At 50.7% G+C, this 18,786-nt stretch overlaps 1 protein-coding gene across 1 annotated transcript in view; it reads left to right on the top strand.

Moving 5' to 3' along the window:
* NTF3 (neurotrophin 3) overlaps positions 1-15,737 on the top strand; it is a 77,928-nt gene extending 62,191 nt beyond the window's left edge. The window contains exon 2 of the mRNA XM_055395302.2: positions 12,594-15,737. Within this exon, the coding sequence (XP_055251277.1) occupies positions 12,594-13,376 (783 nt within the window). The 3' untranslated portion in view covers positions 13,377-15,737. The remainder of the gene's footprint in view (positions 1-12,593) is intronic.
* Positions 15,738-18,786: the final 3,049 nt, after the last annotated feature.

Below are 18,786 nucleotides of genomic sequence, written 5' to 3'. Positions count from 1 at the left end.
TATTTTTTTAGGGGACAGTTTCTTTCATTTTTTATCACATTCTAAAAAGGTCAAAAATGGCTGAGGACCACTTTAGTCCACCAGCATTCTGTTATGTGATTCTTAACCAGGAGAGATAAGGCCTCCCCAGATGGTATTTGGGAAAGTGTGAGAGCTTTTTTTTGGGGTTGTCACCATGTCTGAGGGACATGATTGACATTTAGTAGGTGGGGGGCAGAACTTCATGAGTGAGAGACAGAACCGAACAATGAAGAACTAACTGTCCTGCCCAAAATACCAGCATTAGCCTTGTGGAAAAAGCTTGTTAGAAATTGAGACACCGGGATGAGCAGTAACTATGGCTCCCCAGTAGCCACAAAGCTGGTCAGTGGCAGAGTTGCTTTTTATTCATAAAGAGTGCCAAGCAAGGGTCCATATTTTTTTTTAGATTTTTTTTAAGTGGTCCATTTTTAAAGTCTTGATTGAATTTGTTACAATATTGCTTCTGCTTTATGGTTTGGTTTTCCGGCCTCAAAGCATGTGGGATCTTAGATTCCCAGCCAGGGACTGAACCCATACCCCCTGCACTGGAAGGTCACATCTTCACCGCTGGACCAGCAGAGAAGTCCTGAGTCCACAGTATTTCACTTCTCCTTGTCAATACGCTAAAATCTATGAAAACCAAATAATCAGAAATCTGTGTTAACTTCCAAAATCCAACAATTTTTTTTTTTTTAAAGTCCCTGGGTTCTTGGTTTTCTTTACCATCCAGTAAGGATGGAGGAAAGGAATGTGTAATATTTGGGGAAACTAAAAGCACAAATAAGTGAGCCCACCAGCCTGGCATTGCACAGATAGGCTTCTCAATCACTGTGAACTGGTGATGCCCAGCCTTAGACGGGGTAATAACCCCTTGCGTTTCAGAGGACCCGTCTTGGAGGTCTCTTTCTCTGAATAAAGAAAGAAGCATTAGGGTACCAGCATGGGGCTCCCCGCCTTGCTCCCTGCAAGCAAGTGGCAGGTGCCTTAGCCTCTGTGGAACGGGTTTGGAGGTGGTCTGCCATACTGACTAAAAATACAGCCTGAGGGTCACCCAGGGCTCTGCATCCTGGCTCCGCCTCTTGGTTGATGTGTGATCTCAGAAACAACAACTTAATCTGTCTGAACCTCAGTTTCCTGAGCTGACAAGTGAGGTTGATCATTGTATCTGTGAAGATGAATTAACATAATCCACGTAGTGTCTCTCAAAGTCCCCAGCATATGGTGGGGCTCAGTAAATACTAGCTGTTTATGAACAATTATGAGGACTGTGTCCATGATGAAAAACAGCTTTGGGTCCAGAGTGTTGGTGCCAAAATTGCTTTCAGAGGGCAAGCTCTGGATTGGTTTCTGGTCTTGTCCAGCTGCCCAGAACCTGAGTCGGTCGACAATTTGGGACTGGATCATAACATTTTTGAAGTGCCTGCCACACACCTGGGTTTGGATGGAAGGTGGATTTTCTTCCTGTGTGTTCATCCCAGCCTCCCTTAACACATGGGCACAGAGAGCCTCATGAACCCTCCATGCAGGCACCTCTCCTGTCCTGGTTTCTGGACCTGGCAGGTAGTTCAGGTGAATGATGGTGGCCAGGCGAGCCATGGAAGGGACGCCCAGCAGCGTGGAAGGAGGCCTTGGCCCTCCAAGTCCCCAGACAGCGTGGTTTCCTATAACAGGCATCCGGACCAAAGACAGATGAGGACCATGTGCCAGTTCTTCATCCTGAACGGAGGCTGGCTGTGGGCCGGGGTTTATATTTGACACAAGCCCCATCGCCAAGCCTGGAGGAAACAGTCTACCCTCTGACCACACTCACTGCAGCCAAGTCCTCATGGGACCAAACCATGATGGTTTGGGTTGACCCTGGCCTTGCTGCTGCTGCTCTGGTGGGTGTGGTCATAGGTCTGGGCCTTCCAAGCCAGCTGTGGTCTTGGTTTGGAAGAGGCATCCCGAGAGCAAAGGGGAGTCCTGCATTGGGATTTCCCTTCGCTCCCAGCTCTCAGAATGAAGCCGACTTCCTTAATCCTGCCATTTTGAGACCCACCCTTGGCTGGTTAGACAAAGTAGATAATTGATCATCATCATGATTATAATGATTAAAGACTGATAGTCAGAAGCCTTCCAATACGGTTAACTTACAGCTGGGTGTGTTATGCGTATGCTTGACACAGAAACCCAGCTCAGACGCGAGGCGAACATCTAGAACAGGAAGTTTCACTTGCTTGGGGTGATTACTCTCTGACGCTAAGAGTTTCACGCCAGCCATACCCCCAGCTGTCTATGTAACGGAAGCAACCTCCCCTGTGTGTTCCCTCACTTGGAAAAATGGAGTTAACCCAGATGCAGAAAATGAAACTGAAATCAAGATGTCTCAGCATATGAAAGGATGCAGGAATTTGGAAATAACTCGACTGTAACCTATCCTATCTTGGGAAGCTACAGTGTGTGGGTGTGTGTGTGTGTGGGGGTGTGTGTGCGTGTGCACACACGCACAAGCCCACACACGCACATTTCTGAGCACAGTGGCAGATGAGTATTAGTACCCAGAACAAAGAAAACAGAATTTCCTATAATCTCCATTATGGCCAGTAGCTGGATGGATTCAGACGTTCTCTGCACACCTTTCCGTGTTCACCCTCCGGCCATGAATAAGAGTTGGTAGGACATAGAGGATAAGGTGAATCTAGGCTTCCTGGGGCTTGTGTCGGCATCCCAAGCTCCTTTCAGATCTCTCTGCCAAGACGGGGCCAAGCCAGAGGGTTCCCCGCCCGGGGAGTAACCACGCTACCTTCCACTCAGCGCAGCAGTGCGCTTTGTTTTGACATGTGCCATACCTTCCGTCTCTCATGGCCTTGGGGCCCAAGGAGGGGGTGCTTTGCATGATATAAAATTCCTCTTCCAGTAGCTGTGCCAAAGCAATTCCCAGCTCTCGACTGACTTCCAGCTCAGGGGGAAGTTGCTTTTGGAGGTGGTTGCTTTTGGGGGAGGTTGGTTCCTCGTCCCATTCAGAGGTCTCCAGTCTTCACTTACGGGCTTCCCTGGTGGCTCAGTTGGTAAAGAATCTGCCTGCAATGCAGGAGACCCAGGTTCAGTCCCTGGGTGTGCAAGATCCCCTGGAGAAGGAAACAGAAACTCACTCCAGTATTCTTGCCTGCAAAATCCCATGGATAGAGGAGCCTGGCAGGCTACAGTCCATGGAGGTGCAAAGAGTCAGACACGACTTAGCAACTAAACCACCACAAGTCCTCACCTTCTGGCCTCCAACAGGGACCAGTTTCAGCAATTCCTTTCTGAGGGAGGTGTCACCCTTCTCGGGTCTCTATTTCATCTTCCCTCATCCTAGAACACGCCTTCCCTATTGACTGCATGTCTTGTTTCCACCAGGAAGCCAGTATCCCCTGAAATCTGAGGGCCTTGTCTTCCTTTAGATACTGGCCAAGGGTTGTCTGTGCCAGTGGGTTTCGGAATCTGGGTTCAGGGAGTTTCAATAAGAGGAACTATGCAGAGTGTATGCTCAGAATCGCTCAGCGACCCCACAGACTATAGCCCACCAGGCTTCTCTGTCCATGAGATTCTCCAGGCAAGAATACTGAAGCAGGTTGCCATTTCTGCCTCCAGGTATGCAGAATAAGCCGCTCTTAAAGAACTGGGTAGGAATCCATCTCCCTGCCTCTGCTGTCACACTGTATTGAGACTGTGAGTTGGTGATGGACAGGGAGGCCTGGCGTGCTGTGATTCATGGGGTCGCGGAGAGTCGGACACGACTGAGCAACTGAACTGAACTGAACTGATGCACACCTACCCAGCTATCAGGGGTCTCACATGTAGTCTCACCAAATACAGCAGATAGGTGAGTCTTTTTGGTTTGGGGGGGATTTAGACCATGCTCGCCAGCATCTTTGCTGAGAGTTGTGAACTAGTTCTCTGACCTCAGCTCTGTTTCTCACCCTCTCTAGAGCTCGATTTATGTATTTTTGCCCAATGGCTCAGCAGGCAAAGAATCTGCCTGCAATGCAGGAGACACAGGATATGCGGGTTCGATCCCTGGGTCAGGAAGATACCCTGGAGGAGGGCACAGCAACCCTCTCCAGTATTCTTGCCTGGAGAATCCCATGGACAGAGGAGCCTAGTAGGCTGCAATCCATAGAGTCGCAAAGAGTTGGACACAACTGAAAATGCACACATGTGCTTCCTAAGACAGGGAGTGGTCGGGGTGGCCACCCTCGGAGATGTGCTAAGAGTGAGCGAGGTGGGTCTGAGGGACACACGTGGAGCCATCGGGGAAATGGGGCCCCAGACACCCGCCCGGTCTGTCCTCGTGAGTTCATTTCTCAGCCAACCCTTCCAGCTATCCCAAGTCGCTCCTTCCCTCCATCCTTCCACAAGTGTTTCCCTCTGTTGGTTCTGGATTCATCTCGCCCCCAGCGAGTTAACCTAAGTGTTTCCAGGCTAATCTCATCCTGCTCCTTCCAGGTCGCCAGCCCCTTGGGGGGCCGGGAAGTAATTGGTTTGTCCTCACCCGTGTTTGTAGCGCCTTCCCCCTACGCGTCATCTGTGTGTTTTAATTAATCTGCCACTTTTTCCTCTCTCCTGCTTCCGGATCATTAATAAAGAGATTAAGCCAAACCAGACAGATCCCCAGTGGAGGCTCCACTGGGACCCCTCTCTCCCAGCTCCCAGCCTTGTCAGGGGTCAGAACACCTTCATGTGGTCCCAGCCGACTCATTTTGAGGCCTTGGGACCCGTGTTCAGAACAAAGCCAATTTGAATTAATTTTGCAATTAAGATAGGGGAACGAGCCTAGCCGGTCCTTTTATATAAAGGCCTTAGTTTAATATTTCCACCACATTCCTTTCGCTTTTGTCATTCGGCTTTAAATCTCTCGCCTTCCCACCTCTCTCATCTTCCACTCGCTGAACAAGATATAAGGATTATCTGGCAGGATGTGGTCTTTGGAGCCCTTGGCATTCATCAGAGACCAGGTCGTCGCTGCAACAAGTCTCCAGGGAATGAGGTCCTTCTGGCCGCAGCTGGCCAATGTGCTGGTTCACCCCAGCCAGAAAGCACTCTCATCCCAGACAGATGTGGCTGCCCTGGATGTAATGAAACCTCTTGAATTCGCATATACAACACTTGGCACATTAAAAAGCATTTCCACCTTTGATCTCACGCCTCCTGCCCAGGGAAAGCCAGAACAGAGCCTCTGGGCCTTCTGTGTAAGTCACACCCCGAGTTCCAGCACTGGGACCAAACCCAGGGTCTGAGGTGGTACATTCACGCCCCACGATGCAAAGCATGCGACAAGCACCTGCAGGAGAGGCGGGAGGAGACCACCGGGTTTTGTTTCATTCCCTAGGGAACACTTTGCTAGGGTATGTGGCAGGAGGAAACAGGAGTGGTGGCCCCAAACCCCTGGAAACTCTGCGGAGAGCTGCCTGGAAGCTTCTTGGAGAGGTGATCAGCTTGCCGGGTTGAGTTGTCCTGACTCCAGGCTTGGAACCTGAGCAGCCTCTGGAAGGTGTAAGAGCCAGGACAGACAGACAGACAGACAGCACAAGACCTCTGCTGCAGAGCCAGACAGCCATCCCATCTGAGCTCTGCTGCTTGTTAGCTAATTATTAAACCTCTGCGTGCCTCGTTTTTTCCCCATCATTAGTACCTACCTCCGAGGGGTTATTACCAAGATGATAGATGCCGCGTCAGTACCCACCTGGGGCGTTTTTATGTTTGGTGCTCCCAGTGCCCAGGCTACAAATTCACGCCCTGCAATTGCAGCATGTGGCACTAGTGGTAAAGAACTCATCTGCCAATGCAGGAGTTCGTAAGAGGCACGGCTTCAGCCCCTGGGTGGGGAAGATCCCTTGGAGGAAGGCATGGCAACCCACTCCAGTATTCTTGCCTGGAAAGTCCCACGGACAGAGGAGCTGGTGAGCTACAGTCTATGAGGGCACAGAGTCGGACTGAAGCGACTGAGCACACATACACAGGTGCAAAAAGCAAGGTCTTCAGGCTCGTGACCGGGAGGTGGCGCGCCGTGCCAGGGAGCTAGTCGTGGAGTGGTGACATGGAACCCAGCAGCGACAGCCACCGTCTGCCGCGTGTGGCCCAAAAGACCCGGGTTTCTGTAGCCTCAGACCCTGTACCTCTGTCCTCACCAGCTTCTCTTCCATTTCATCTGCTTCTTGCAGATCCCAAACCCTCTGTGTGTGTTGTACGCTGAGCCAGAAAGGAGGAATCAGAAATTGCTCTCTTTTGAGTATTTTGAGGGATGGTGAAACCTTGTAGGAATGTTGCTCCGGGGACTGGGAAAACACCATATGTGGGAAAGCATTTCTGAGTGAGGAAAATAGCATCTGCGAGTTGGTTGGGATCTTGGAAAAGTCTGAGCGGGGAAAAGGGGCACTGGGGAGAGTGCAGGAAGGGGGCTTGCCGGGGTCTTTAACAGGTCTTTTTCCAATTATAGCCGAGAAGAGCCTGGGGACCCTGGCCTGCTGCAGAGCCAGGCCCGTATTTTCTTTGGGAGAAGAAGGCAGAGTTGATTGGCTTCCAAACCAGGCCTGGCAGAAGCCCAGACAGCATCCCAGGCCAGGAAGTCTTGTCTTGGTAGGTCTTGCCTGCTGTAGACGCTCATTCAGTAAACAGACCTGGAGACTCCATGACAGTGCAACCCTGGGCCGGACAAGGGGACTGGGGTATGAGAAGGGTGTGGCTGTGTCGTCCAAGAGGTGACATGCAGATGAGGATAACGCAAGTAGGATCATTGCTTGAATGGGGCGTCTCTGTATCTTGCAGTCACCACTCGCAAAGGAGCATGGAAGTCTCTCTGAATCAAAACCTTCACTGATGTGCTTTGCCAAGCACTGTCTTTCCTTCTCCACTCCCCACGCCAGGAAGCTAGACCTCTGGTACCCAGTGTGTGCGCGTGGAGGGCAAAGATGCAGCCTCTCTGCTGCCACCAATAACTCGGGTTCATATTGATCCAGCATGTCCAATGGATCACTCTGTGCCAGGCACAGTGCTGAGAGCTTTCCTAGCAATGTCATGATCCACCCCGACAGTGACCTTGATCATGCTTGAGCCTTGTGATCTCTGCTGCACTTAAGAACCAAGTCTTGAGCGTCCCTAGTGCTGCAGTGGTTAAGAATCTGCCTGCCAATGCAGGCAACGTGGGTTCGATCCCTGGTCTGGGAAGATCTCACAAGCTTCAGGGCAGCTAAGCCCATGCGCCACAACTACTGAGCCTGTGCCCTAGAGCCCAGGAGCAATACCTGCTGAACCCTTGTGTCCTAGAGCCCATCCTCCACACCAAGAGAAGCCACTGCAATGAGAAGCCAGAGCATCTTAACAAAGAGTAGCCGGGAGTTGGTGATGGACAGAGAGGCCTAGCGTTTTATGATTCATGGGGTCACAAAGAGTCAGACACGACTGAGCGACTGAACTGAACTGAACTGAGCCTCAGCTCACTGCAACTAGGGAAAGCCTGAGCAGCAATGAAGGCCCAGCATAGCCAAAAATAAATAAACTAAAATTTCAAATAATTTTTTAAAAAAGAGCCAAATCTCCCCTGTCCATCTCTGCGTCATGTATCTGTGTGACCCTTACACAGCTCACTTTACACCATACTGGGTTTCAGCATCCTTAATGGTAAACATGAGATGGTTATCTACAGCCCCTTCCGGCTTCAACATCTGTGTTTGGGCGCATTTTATTAGCAGCATTCTTGGGCTTGCTCTGTGCGAAAAAGCTGAAAGCAGATTATCAAAGTGAAGTCTGCAGGAAGCCTGCTGGGTTTTAATGCAGCCTTGCAAATAATCTAGAAACACTTATCAACCTGCAACTGATTCCAGAGTATCATGACAAGGTTTTTGGACTTGATAGAAAGAGACAGTCTAGATCCAGAAATGGGTAGGACCTATGCCGAGGGGCATTTGGGAGTTTTTCTATCATTCATTATGTTCTTCTGTCCGTCCCCCCACCTTCACCAGTGCTGACCAGATGTTTCTGCAGAATTTGTGTGCCTGGAACCCGAGGGGGTGACAGGGTTTGCCTTGGGGCTCCCAGAGGTAGATGGGATGGTAGAAACAGTGCAGCCTGCATAAATCTCTGTAGAAAATTGAAAAGCAACAAATCAACTGCAAGTCAGTCTGCTTTGTACGATCTGATCACGGGTTAGGCAGTTGTTTGCAGTGTTGGTGATGAAATCTTCCTCCCTGACGACCCTGACCTCCCCCCCACCGACCCCTGTTGCCAAGGAGAGCAAAGAAGATGGTCTCAGGGGCCTTTCACATGGTCCACAGCCCCAGGCCCTCCCAGCCAGGTGGCACTAACACCGCAGCTCCTGCCCACAGCCCCGCTCGCGCCGCCCTGCCTCACGGTGCCCTGTGGCCTCTGCGCATCTTGACCATCAGTGACTGTCCACACCTTTGCTGTTGTTCAGTCGCTCCGTCGTGTCCGACTGTTTGTGACCCCACTGACTGCAGCACGCCAAGCTTCCCTGTCCTTCACTGTCTCCTGGAGTCTGCTCAAACTCATGTCCGTCGAGTCAGTGATGCCACCAACCATCTCATCCTCTGTCGTCCCCTTCTCCTCCCGTCTTCAATCTCTCCCAGCATCAGGGTCTTTTCCAGTGAGTCAGGTTTTCACATCAGGTGGCCAAAGTATTGGAGCTTCAGCATCAGTCCTTCCAATGAATATTCAGGGTTGATTTCCTTTAGGATTGACTGGTTGGATCTCCTTGCAATCCAAGGGATTCTCAAGAGTCTTCTCCAACACCACAGTTCTACGGCATCAATTCTTCAGTGCTCAGCTTTCTTTATGGTCCTACTCTCACATATGTACATGACTACTGGAAAAACCATAGCTTTGACTATACGGACCTTTGGCGGCAAAGTGATGTCTCTGCTTTTTAATACACTGTCTAGTTTTGCCCTAGTTTCTCTTCCAAGGAGCAAGCACCGTTTAATTTCATGGCTGCTATCACCGTCCACAGTGATTTTGGAGCCCAGGAAAATAAAGTCTGTCACTGTTTCCATTTTCCCCCATCTATTACGTTCACACAATTTCATCAAGACAAACCATCTTAGTTCCTACAGCCAGGTCATCACACAGGGGCCCACACCCAGAAAGGGGACCTTGAACTCAAAGTGTAACACTCTGTGGTTACCATCTTGAAATTCTGCAGAATTTTATCTTTGTGGGTTTTGTAAGTGAAGCCACATGGAACCGTGGAACATGCGCCTGGGGGTTCGGAGCGTGGCTTCCTACGTGGTCACACCTCCTGCCGCCACTCTGCCTCTGAGAAATGTTTGCTCTCGGCCCTGCAGCCTCAGGAGCTGGTTCTGCCTTCAGCCACCCTCGGTCCTTCTCTGACTCACTGCACCCACTTTGTATTCGCTGTGGTGTGGACTCAGGGGAGAGGAGGACACAGGCAAGAAGGAGGGGCCCCTGGGCTTGGAGGACAGAGTCTAGTGAGTGAACCGCATCGTGCCGAGAGGGCTGTGACACGTGCCACCACGACATGGGCATGCAGAGGGGGTTGGGCTGCTGCTGTCGGGGGAGCATGATGGAAAAGTTAGCTCTGAACTGGGTGCTAAAGAGTGAGCAACATTTCAGCAGAAGAGGAGGTGCTGAGAGTGTGCAAGCGGAAGGGTCACATGGGTCATAAAGCTTATTTAAGTGGCTGCTGAACAGTGGGCTGGGCTGCGGATGGGGCATGGGAGCCCAGTCATGATGTGATGTGAAGGAACACTGGTCTCGGACTGCGGAGACCCGCCTCCCCCGCCCCCGCTTCCTGTGTCTCTCCTCTTCTTTAAACTGCAGTTTGGGGTTTCCTCATCTGTAAAATAAAGTGAAAAGTGAAAGTGTTAGTCGCTCAGTCTTGTCTGACTCTTTGCAACCCCATGGACTGTAGCCGCCAGGCTCCTCTGTCTGTGAGATTCTCCAGGCAAGAATGCTAGAATAGGTTTCCATGCCCTTCTCCAGGGGATCTTCCAGAACCAGGGATCGAACCCCAGTTTCATGCTTTACAGGTGGATTCTTTACCATCTGAGCCACCAGAGAAGCCCATATAAAATAAAGGAGCTGGAGTAAATGCCTTTCTGCTTCTAACACCCTTTGGTTCCATACACAGGCCCCATAAAGCAGCCCAATCCATCAAGGTTCTTCCTTCCAGCTCACCCTTGCAGTGACCTTACCAATCTAGACATGGACTCTTATTCCACCTGGGACCTCCCTCCACTCACCCCACTTGTTCAGTTTCCGTATGAGCAGGTAACCTGCATATTCTTAGTTGATGGTGATGGGGTTTGGGTGGGGTAGGGGGGTGGTTCATAAATTGTTTTTTGATAGCCTCTTCATCCCAAATTATTTCATGGCATCTGTCTTCTTTTTTGGAAGGGAGAAGGCAGTATAATTCTAGTTGCATGGACACCATATTTTTTGTGTTGTTCAAGTTTCATTTTGTTGGGCCTGCAAGATTGAAGGGAAAAATCACTTTTATGTGGAGTTGGGGTGGGGAGATTAGTTATTCCATGGGAACCATTTTCCCAGGATCATGCTGTTCCTGGGAGGGGCATCTCTAGGTGGGGGCAGCAAAGCTAGAATCCTTCACTCAGCCTTGACCTTGAAAGAATCAGTTGTCCAGAGAGTGGTTCCCGTGGAAGGAAGATGCTTCCCTTATCAGAGAAACAGGCCGGGAGCCAGGAGGAGGAAGCTGGAGGAAAGCGACAGCAGCATTGCTGGCCTCTGGGGACACCAGAGCAGCTCTTCAGGCAAGATGTGGAAAGAACACATCTGTGAGTCCTAGGAGCGAGTTAGCTTGGGCGGGCTCAAACACAGACAGGTTCTGAGCCATGGGTAAGCAGGATGGATTTTCTCCTCTTTTTTTTAATTGCTATTTATTTTTATTTATTTGTTTGGCTGGGCAGGGTTACAGCACACAGGGTCTTCTAGTTATGGCACGCAGAATCTTTAGTTGTGACATGTAAACTTTTAGTTGCGGCGTGTGGAATCTAGTTCCCTTACCAGGGATCGAACCTGGGCCCCCTGCGTCAGGAGTGCAGAATCCTAGCCACTGGACCAGCCGGGAAGTCCCAGGACTGATTTTCTGGGTCTTGTGCCACCTTTGTTTATTTCCCTTCTCTTCTTCCCCTGGGTTTTGTAGTCTTTCTGGAAATGCCCAAGGTGAGCCAAGGGAAGGATTTGATTTTCCATGCTTAGAGCTTTAAAGAGGAAACGACAGAGCCCCGGGGACGGTGAGGCTGCTGCAATGGTGGTAACAGAATGAGCGCTCGTGGCGGGTGGGGCCAAGTGCAGGGCACTGGGGAGGGTCTGAGGAGTGGCCACCCCTCCCGCACCAGAACCTTCTCCTTCCAGGGCTGTGCTTCCTGGGCTGTGCTCTAGGGAGGGAGTGACCAACATGAAGGTATGTGGAGATCAGCCCTCTAATTCCACACGGACTCGGCAGAAACCCCAAGTGGAGGCTCTACTATGGCAACAGAACGAAAGCGTTGATGGGTTAAGATGCCACTGAACCAAGGAGACGGCAGAGTTAGAAATAGAACCATTGAAAGAGGAGCGTTTCATAGTGGGAAACTTAAAACATCAGACAAGAGAAATCGACAGGGAATCTTGCACTTCGGGGCAAGTGCAGCCCATTCATTTGAGCTGAGTCTCCACCTTCGCAGGTGGTGCTTCAGGGGGTCTGCTGTCTTGGGAAGGGGGTGTCTGGGGATCAGGTGGGCACGTTGGCAAGCATGTCCATCGGAGAGCTTGTCAAAGAACCCTGACACTCAGGCTGTCTCACAGAGTGGGTCGTTACAGGGGCAGGGGGACTGCTCTCCCGGGCTGGCCAATGATGACCCCTCTCTGATGCTGCAGACTGAGGGGCAGCTGGCCTAATCCCCAGCCTCGGGTTATTCACTCCTTTCAGAGACCCCAGGGGCCGCAGTGAAGTGGGCAAGAGAACTCTGATTCTTGACACAATTGCAAGGCTGCCGCTGCTGATATTTTTTAATTAGAAACATAGTGTATGCACCTTTAGAATTTTCAGGTTCTGTTTCTTTGTAGTTTCATGAGGTGGAGCGAGAGGTGGTCTTTTCAGGCTCAAGGGACATTTAAAGAAACAGCAGGATGTCACGCTCACCCAGCAGAAGGCTACAGATGGTGGACCTCAGCTGCACAGGTGACAGGTGCTGTCCATCCGAAAAAGATCCAGGCTATAGCCCTTCAGTGATATTCTTTGTTTTTGTGAGACAGATTATTTTGCCTTCTCTCTCTTACACTCAACACACACACACACACACACACACACACCTCTTTCCCTCTCACCCAGCCACGCTGCTGGAAGAAGGACTGCTGGGGTGAAGGCACTTGGATATCCAGGAGAGTAAGAGGGGAAGGCTAGAGGAATAGACAGCCTGTCTGTGGCCATCACAGGGGCGTTTTGACGCTCTGCTTGGATGGCGGTACTCAGCTCTCCATCCTGCCTCACAGGGATTCCCAGGCTCAGGTATCTGGTCCCAGAATGACACGGACGCAGCCGCCACCACCTGCTAGTAACGCCCGTGTTTCCTTTTCAGATCTTACAGGTGAACAAGGTGATGTCCATCTTGTTTTATGTGATGCTTCTCGCTTATCTCCGTGGCGTCCAAGGGAACAGCATGGATCAGAGGAGTCTGCCGGAAGACTCACTCAATTCCCTGATTATCAAGCTGATCCAGGCAGATATTTTAAAAAACAAGCTCTCCAAGCAGACGGTGGACGTTAAGGAGAACTACCAGAGCACCCCGCCCAAAGCGGAGGCCCCGCCCCGAGAGCCGGCCAGGTCGGAATTCCAGCCGGTGACGGCCGTGGGCCCCGAACTGCTGCGGCACCAGAGGCGCTACAGCTCGCCGCGGGTCCTGCTGAGTGACAGCACCCCCCTGGAGCCCCCTCCCCTGTACCTCATGGAGGATTACGTGGGCAACCCCGCGGCGGCCAACAGAACGTCGCGGCGGAAGAGGTACGCGGAACACAAGAGCCACCGGGGCGAGTACTCCGTGTGCGACAGCGAGAGCCTGTGGGTGACCGACAAGTCGTCGGCCATCGACATTCGGGGACACCAGGTCACGGTGCTGGGGGAGATCAAGACCGGCAACTCCCCCGTCAAACAATATTTTTATGAGACGAGATGTAAGGAGGCCAGGCCTGTCAAGAACGGTTGCAGAGGCATTGATGACAAACACTGGAATTCGCAGTGCAAAACCTCCCAAACCTACGTCCGCGCGCTGACATCAGAAAACAACAAACTGGTCGGCTGGCGGTGGATACGGATAGACACATCCTGTGTGTGTGCCTTGTCGAGAAAGATCGGAAGAACATAACTTGGCATCTCTCCCCATATATAAATTATTACTTTAAATTATATGATATGCATGTAGCATATAAATGTTTATATTGTTTTTATATATTATAAGTTGACCTTTATTTATTAAACTTCGGCAACCCTTACAGTATATAAGCTTTTTTCTCAATAAAATCCGTGTGCTTGGCTTCCCTCAAGCCTTCTCCCATCTGTTAAACCTGATTCTGTAACCCGGCTCCCGGGAGCTGCCCTGTAAAGTCTGTGTACACCACTATTTTGCATTCAGTATTGTCAAAGGCCGTGACTGTCGTTTTAGTAAACTTGTTCAAATCGGCTGATGTCAGAGTTGTGTGTAGACACAGTTCCGTACCCCCTTTCAGGATGCATCATAATTGATTCATTAATTAAGAGAACTGGTACCACTTCCGCCACAGGGATGCTCATCGGCTCTTAATTCTGGCCGGCAAGCTCACTGTCCAAGAACCTCCTCGCCTGCCTCTGCTGTCAGTTTTTACCAATTAGAATTATGATCTACTCTGATGTTATGGTCCCAGAACAATAACAACAAATCTGGCAGTTTTCGTTTTGGAAGTTTCTTTTCAGCTCATTTGTTGTTTGGGGGTTTGAGATTGTTAAGGGTTGAATTTCTTTTTTTTTTCTTTTCTTGGCTTCGGTTTTGTTTTGCTCTGCGTAAAAGTGGTTTTCATCTTCGGAGGCACATAGGAAAATGTTTTTTAACTATTTGTAACAGAAATAATTGTAGAGTTACCCAGGAGCAGAAGAGGATGGTGAGTCATCTGTGCACGGAAGAGAAATGTGGTCCTGATAGATTCTCCAGGAGTTTCTTCTGCGTCCCCATCCTCTGCTGACTCTTCCTGCAGCCCCAGGGGGAACTGATGATAAAGGCTGGTGCCGCAGGAGGGAGTCAGACCTGGGTTCAAATTCCAGCTCCTGCCCGTGACTGTGGGCAGGGCTTTGAAGGCACCCTGAGCCCAGGTTTCCTGGAGTCAGAGAGTCAGATGTGGGGCTTGCATACCCCACAGGCTGCCATGCTTAGGCCCCGTAATCACGGTAGGCATCTCAGAGTCCCAGCATGGTGTAGATATTCAAGAACAAAAGTTCCGTACCCTTCCCTCCTCTCCTTCTCCTTACTTAGGTATTGTGCTCCTCTGCATGGTTTTTGTTTTAGGGTTTTTAGGGTTTCATTTTGTTCTCCCCACCCCTAGCTTGACTGAGATGTAATTGACATGTAACGCTGTGTAAGTTCAAGGTGTGCGATGTGATGATTTGACACATGTACATGTTGTGAAATGTTTACCACCGTAAGCTTACTTAGCACATCCTTCACCTTGTGTAATTGCCATTGTTGTTACTGTGAAAACATTTAAAATCTACTGATCGCTACTTTCAAGTATACAGTACAGTACTGTCATCACGGTCACCTAGCTGTACATTCGCTCCCCCAAATCTTCTTCCTCTTAAAATTTGAAATTTGTACTCTCCTCCTCTTCCCCATCCCCAAACCCTGGCAACTGACATTCTGCTCTTTGCTTCTATGAGTTCAACTTTGTGGTGGTTTCGTTCAGTCGTGTCTCACTCATTTTCGACCCCACGGATTGTAGCCCACCAGGCTCCTCTGTTCATGGGATTCCCCAGGCCACAATACCAGGATGGGTTGCCTTTCCCTTCTCCAGGGTCTCTTCCTGACCTAGGGATGGAACCCAGGTCCTCTGCATTGCAGGTGGATTCTTTACCACTGAGCCACCAGCTTTTTAGTCTACTGTACTTGAGCTCTGTATCATTTTTGGTTGACTCATCACTTTGGATGTAAAAACCCCAACTGGAGGGAACCTTCCAGGTGTGTACTAATCCCAGGAGTGTCCACAATAGCCCAAGGGGTCATTTGGTGATGATCACACCTCTCCTCCCAAGGCAGACTCTAGTGATGTCCTTCAGGCACTTTTCCCCTGGGAAAACTAGGACATTCCCCCCACCAACCCCCTCCCCACAGAGGATGAACTGGGCAGCAGTTCGTCCCCTGGGGTCTGGAGCCTAAGGACTCCAGTCTCCAGTCTGGGCAGAGGTGCAAGGCACCCACCAACTCACCATGGACCCTGCATTTCCGGTCCTGAAACCCAGTCTGGTCACTCCCCTGGTTTGGCCTGCCTTCTGCTAAGGCCTGTGTGTACCCTCTACCTGAAGCAGCCTGCACCCCAAGATCTGGCTATTACATATACCAAATAGAGTCTGTGTCCTTTATGGAACATGAACCTCTTGCAACAGGCTCAGGAAACAGCAGTGGCTTTGATGAAGAGCATGGTCAGCCCACACTCAATTCTGGATGTCAAAACCTGAGGGCAGGAAGTGAAGAGCTGACTACGTGCCCGCCACGGGCTGGGCACTCTCAGACTCTGCCACCCCCGTGAGTTGTCACAAATGTATGGAGGTGGCGATTGTCATCTTGTGTTTACAGGTGATGAAACCGAGGCCTGAGGATTTAACCTGAGCAGGTAAGTGGCAGAGGGAAGACAGAGTCCCTGTTTGAGAGATGATGCAGCCCTGTTGGCTCAACACTGGTCCCCCTGCCCAATGCAGCCTTGCATTTTGGAATGAACAGCACAGTCCTAGGGAAATGGAAAGCTTGTTCTCTGCATGGAAACCTGCGGAAGCTCTTGCTTCAGGAGCCTATATCAAGAACACAGTAACCCTGCCCATAGGATTATTGTTGTTGCTGTTTAGAGGCTGTCATGTCCAACTCTTTGCAACCCCATGGGCCGTAGCCCACCAGGCTCCTTTGTCCATGAGCTTTCCCATGCGAGAACACTGGAGTGGGTTGCCATTTCCTTCTCCAGGAGATCTTCCTGACCCAGGGATCGAACCTGCATCTCTTGTATTTCCTGCATTGGCAGCTGGAGTCTTTACCACTGGGCCACCAGGGAAGCCCTCCAATAGGATCCTGCAGACTTGTAATTGGCCCATCTTGGGTCTCAGGTTGGAGTTAAGGAGCACTTAGGTTCCTATTCTGGAATGTCTACTGCACATGGGTTTAGGGCCTGTCTGGCTGCCTGGGAAGACGGGCTTGGGTGACAGAGACCCTGGAGTCCAGCCTGGGAAGACCTGGTCCCTAAATAACAGGGCTGAGTTCCCCTGGCCCTGCCTTAAAGGGAAGGAGTTTGCTTCAATGTCAAGAGCATGTCTGGAGCAGCCAGCTTCCAGGTTGAGTACACTCAGGGGCGAGAGTGAAGCCGAGGGTGATGAAAATCAGCCTCAGAGAAATTCCAGCTTCAAGCCATGCCGAGCTCTGCCCTCCTCATGCTCTGGGGCACAGTTCCTTCTCAGCAACTGTCCTGGCATCAGAGGACATCCAAGGTCAGCCAAGGCCAATGTGTTAGGTTCACAGGCCTGGGCAGATTCCTCCATAAGTCTGCAGGAGAACTTGTGCATCCGACGCACACCTCTGCCATTGTGATGGCTGATAGCTGAACTCATCTCTGAGACAAGAGGGCCATGGAGGGCAGGAGTCTGGCTCCTGGAGATGCCCTTGGTGTCCGTCATCCTCCCTGGCACCTGATTTCTGGCTGGAACTTTGTTAAGCAGAGAGGTGTGTTGCAGGGTGAGGAGCCTGGCTGGATGACAGGCAAGTTCTAGCCTGGCTTTGTTGTCAGTGGCTGGCTGCATGACCTTGGCTAACTCACCCGTCCCAAGAGGATTTCAGCATCTTGAGCTCCTAATGCAGAGAGGGCCAGCGTCCAGGATGTCAGTCCTCTCTTCCTTGATGGATGCTCAAAAGCTCTGTTGGCCACTGGTGGAGCCTTCTTTGTACACTTGCATAAGGTCCCCTCCTCTTCATGCTGTGTGAACTTGACCAAGTTACTTAATCTCTCTGAGCCTCTGTTCCCTTATCTTGAAAATGAGGGGAGTGCCTATATCATTAGATCGTTTTGCAACATCATGAAAACAGCCCGTTCCTGGCCTGTCAGAAGCCCCCTAAGAGTGACCCCCAGGTGATTAGCCTTGGGGAGACTTTTAGGAGCCTTCACTCTGGAATTCTAGGAGGAATTTCCCAACTTCACGGTGGACAATTGGTCTTAATTAAGAGCCTAAATCACCCACCCCCTTGGAGGCAGTCCCCAGGTTCATGTTCACCTGCTTCCCTTCCATGGGTCTCTTGAACTCTTTTCAGCAGAAATACAAGCAGCACAAGTGATTTTCTGAAGAGTCGGCGGGGAGGGGGGTTGGGGGTGTTCCTTCTTGGAAATTTATGGGACAGCTTTGTTTTCGTCTTGTGTGTCTGTCTGTCTCATGTCCAACAATGCTTTCTCCACGTTGGTGATCAGGGTTTGGCGTTTTTGGAGAACTTGATTGTTTTTCTCTCCCCAATCCATGCATGAGCCTGTGTGTATGTTTACATCTGCTTTTTAGTTCATTGAGTCTGTGTGGAAACCCTCCACTGAGGCTCAGAGAAACCATCTGCGTGATATGTTTATCACCTCCAAACATGTGTGCAGGAATGAGTTCGTGTCCTCAGCTCCCGGCTACCTGGAGACTTGTCTGACTTCACCAGGAAGACGGCTCCCCGGGCTTCCAGCTTGGATGGCCCCGGCGATGCAGAGCCTCCCGGGTTGCCTTACTAACAGCCTCAGCAGGCATCCTTGGAGGCCTAACAGGCAGCCAACTATCTGGAGCCCCCTGCCCACCCCACGACACAGCTCGAGGGTCCTAAAAGTGCTCTTTGCACAAACCCAGATGGAGCCACAACCCCGAAGACTGGTTCTCTGCCCCAGAACCTTTATCAGCCTAACCCCCTACCTCCAAGTTCCCACCCCCAGATCTAAGGAGACCCAAACCCTTTATATACATCTTCTTAAGTTACTCCTCCACGGGCTGCTCATGAGACACCCATATTTTCATGACAGACTGAAAGGCAAGTGCCTCTGGGTTGACCAGAAACCCTAGGCTTTTGTCTAGTTCCAGATGGAGGGTGGCCTGGCTTGGACAAGCAGAACCACAGGGAGGTCACAGGTGCTCTCAAGGGCCATGGGTTTGTTTCTTTCTGCCCTGGGCCTTGTATATATGGTACAAAAGGCAAACAGACCAAGCACGGATGGTCTGAGGTGGGGGCTAGGGGAAGGGAGGGCCCAGGAGATGGAGAGGCAAAGGTGCACACATATCAAGAGAATTTTCTAGAAGCTGGCTACCGCTGAGGCATTTGGCTGAGTTGAATTGGTGCAGGACTCAGTAATGACATTGTGTGTACAGTTACAGAAACCTCAGTGGCAAGAAAACATAAAAGTTTATTTGGAAATGTTGAAGCACAATTTAATGGGTTAGATGGCTTTTCACATGGAGATACAGGGAGATGGGTTGACGTGCATGCGTGTGTTTGCATGTATCCGTGTTTGTGTGTGTGTGTAGCTGCTTTGATTTCT

This window comes from Moschus berezovskii, chromosome 6, assembly GCF_049115385.1.
Source record: "Moschus berezovskii isolate FMDL1 chromosome 6, NW_MosBer_1.0, whole genome shotgun sequence".
NCBI classification, from domain to species: Eukaryota; Metazoa; Chordata; class Mammalia; order Artiodactyla; family Moschidae; genus Moschus; species Moschus berezovskii.
This window is presented reverse-complemented; position numbering and strand designations above follow the sequence as displayed.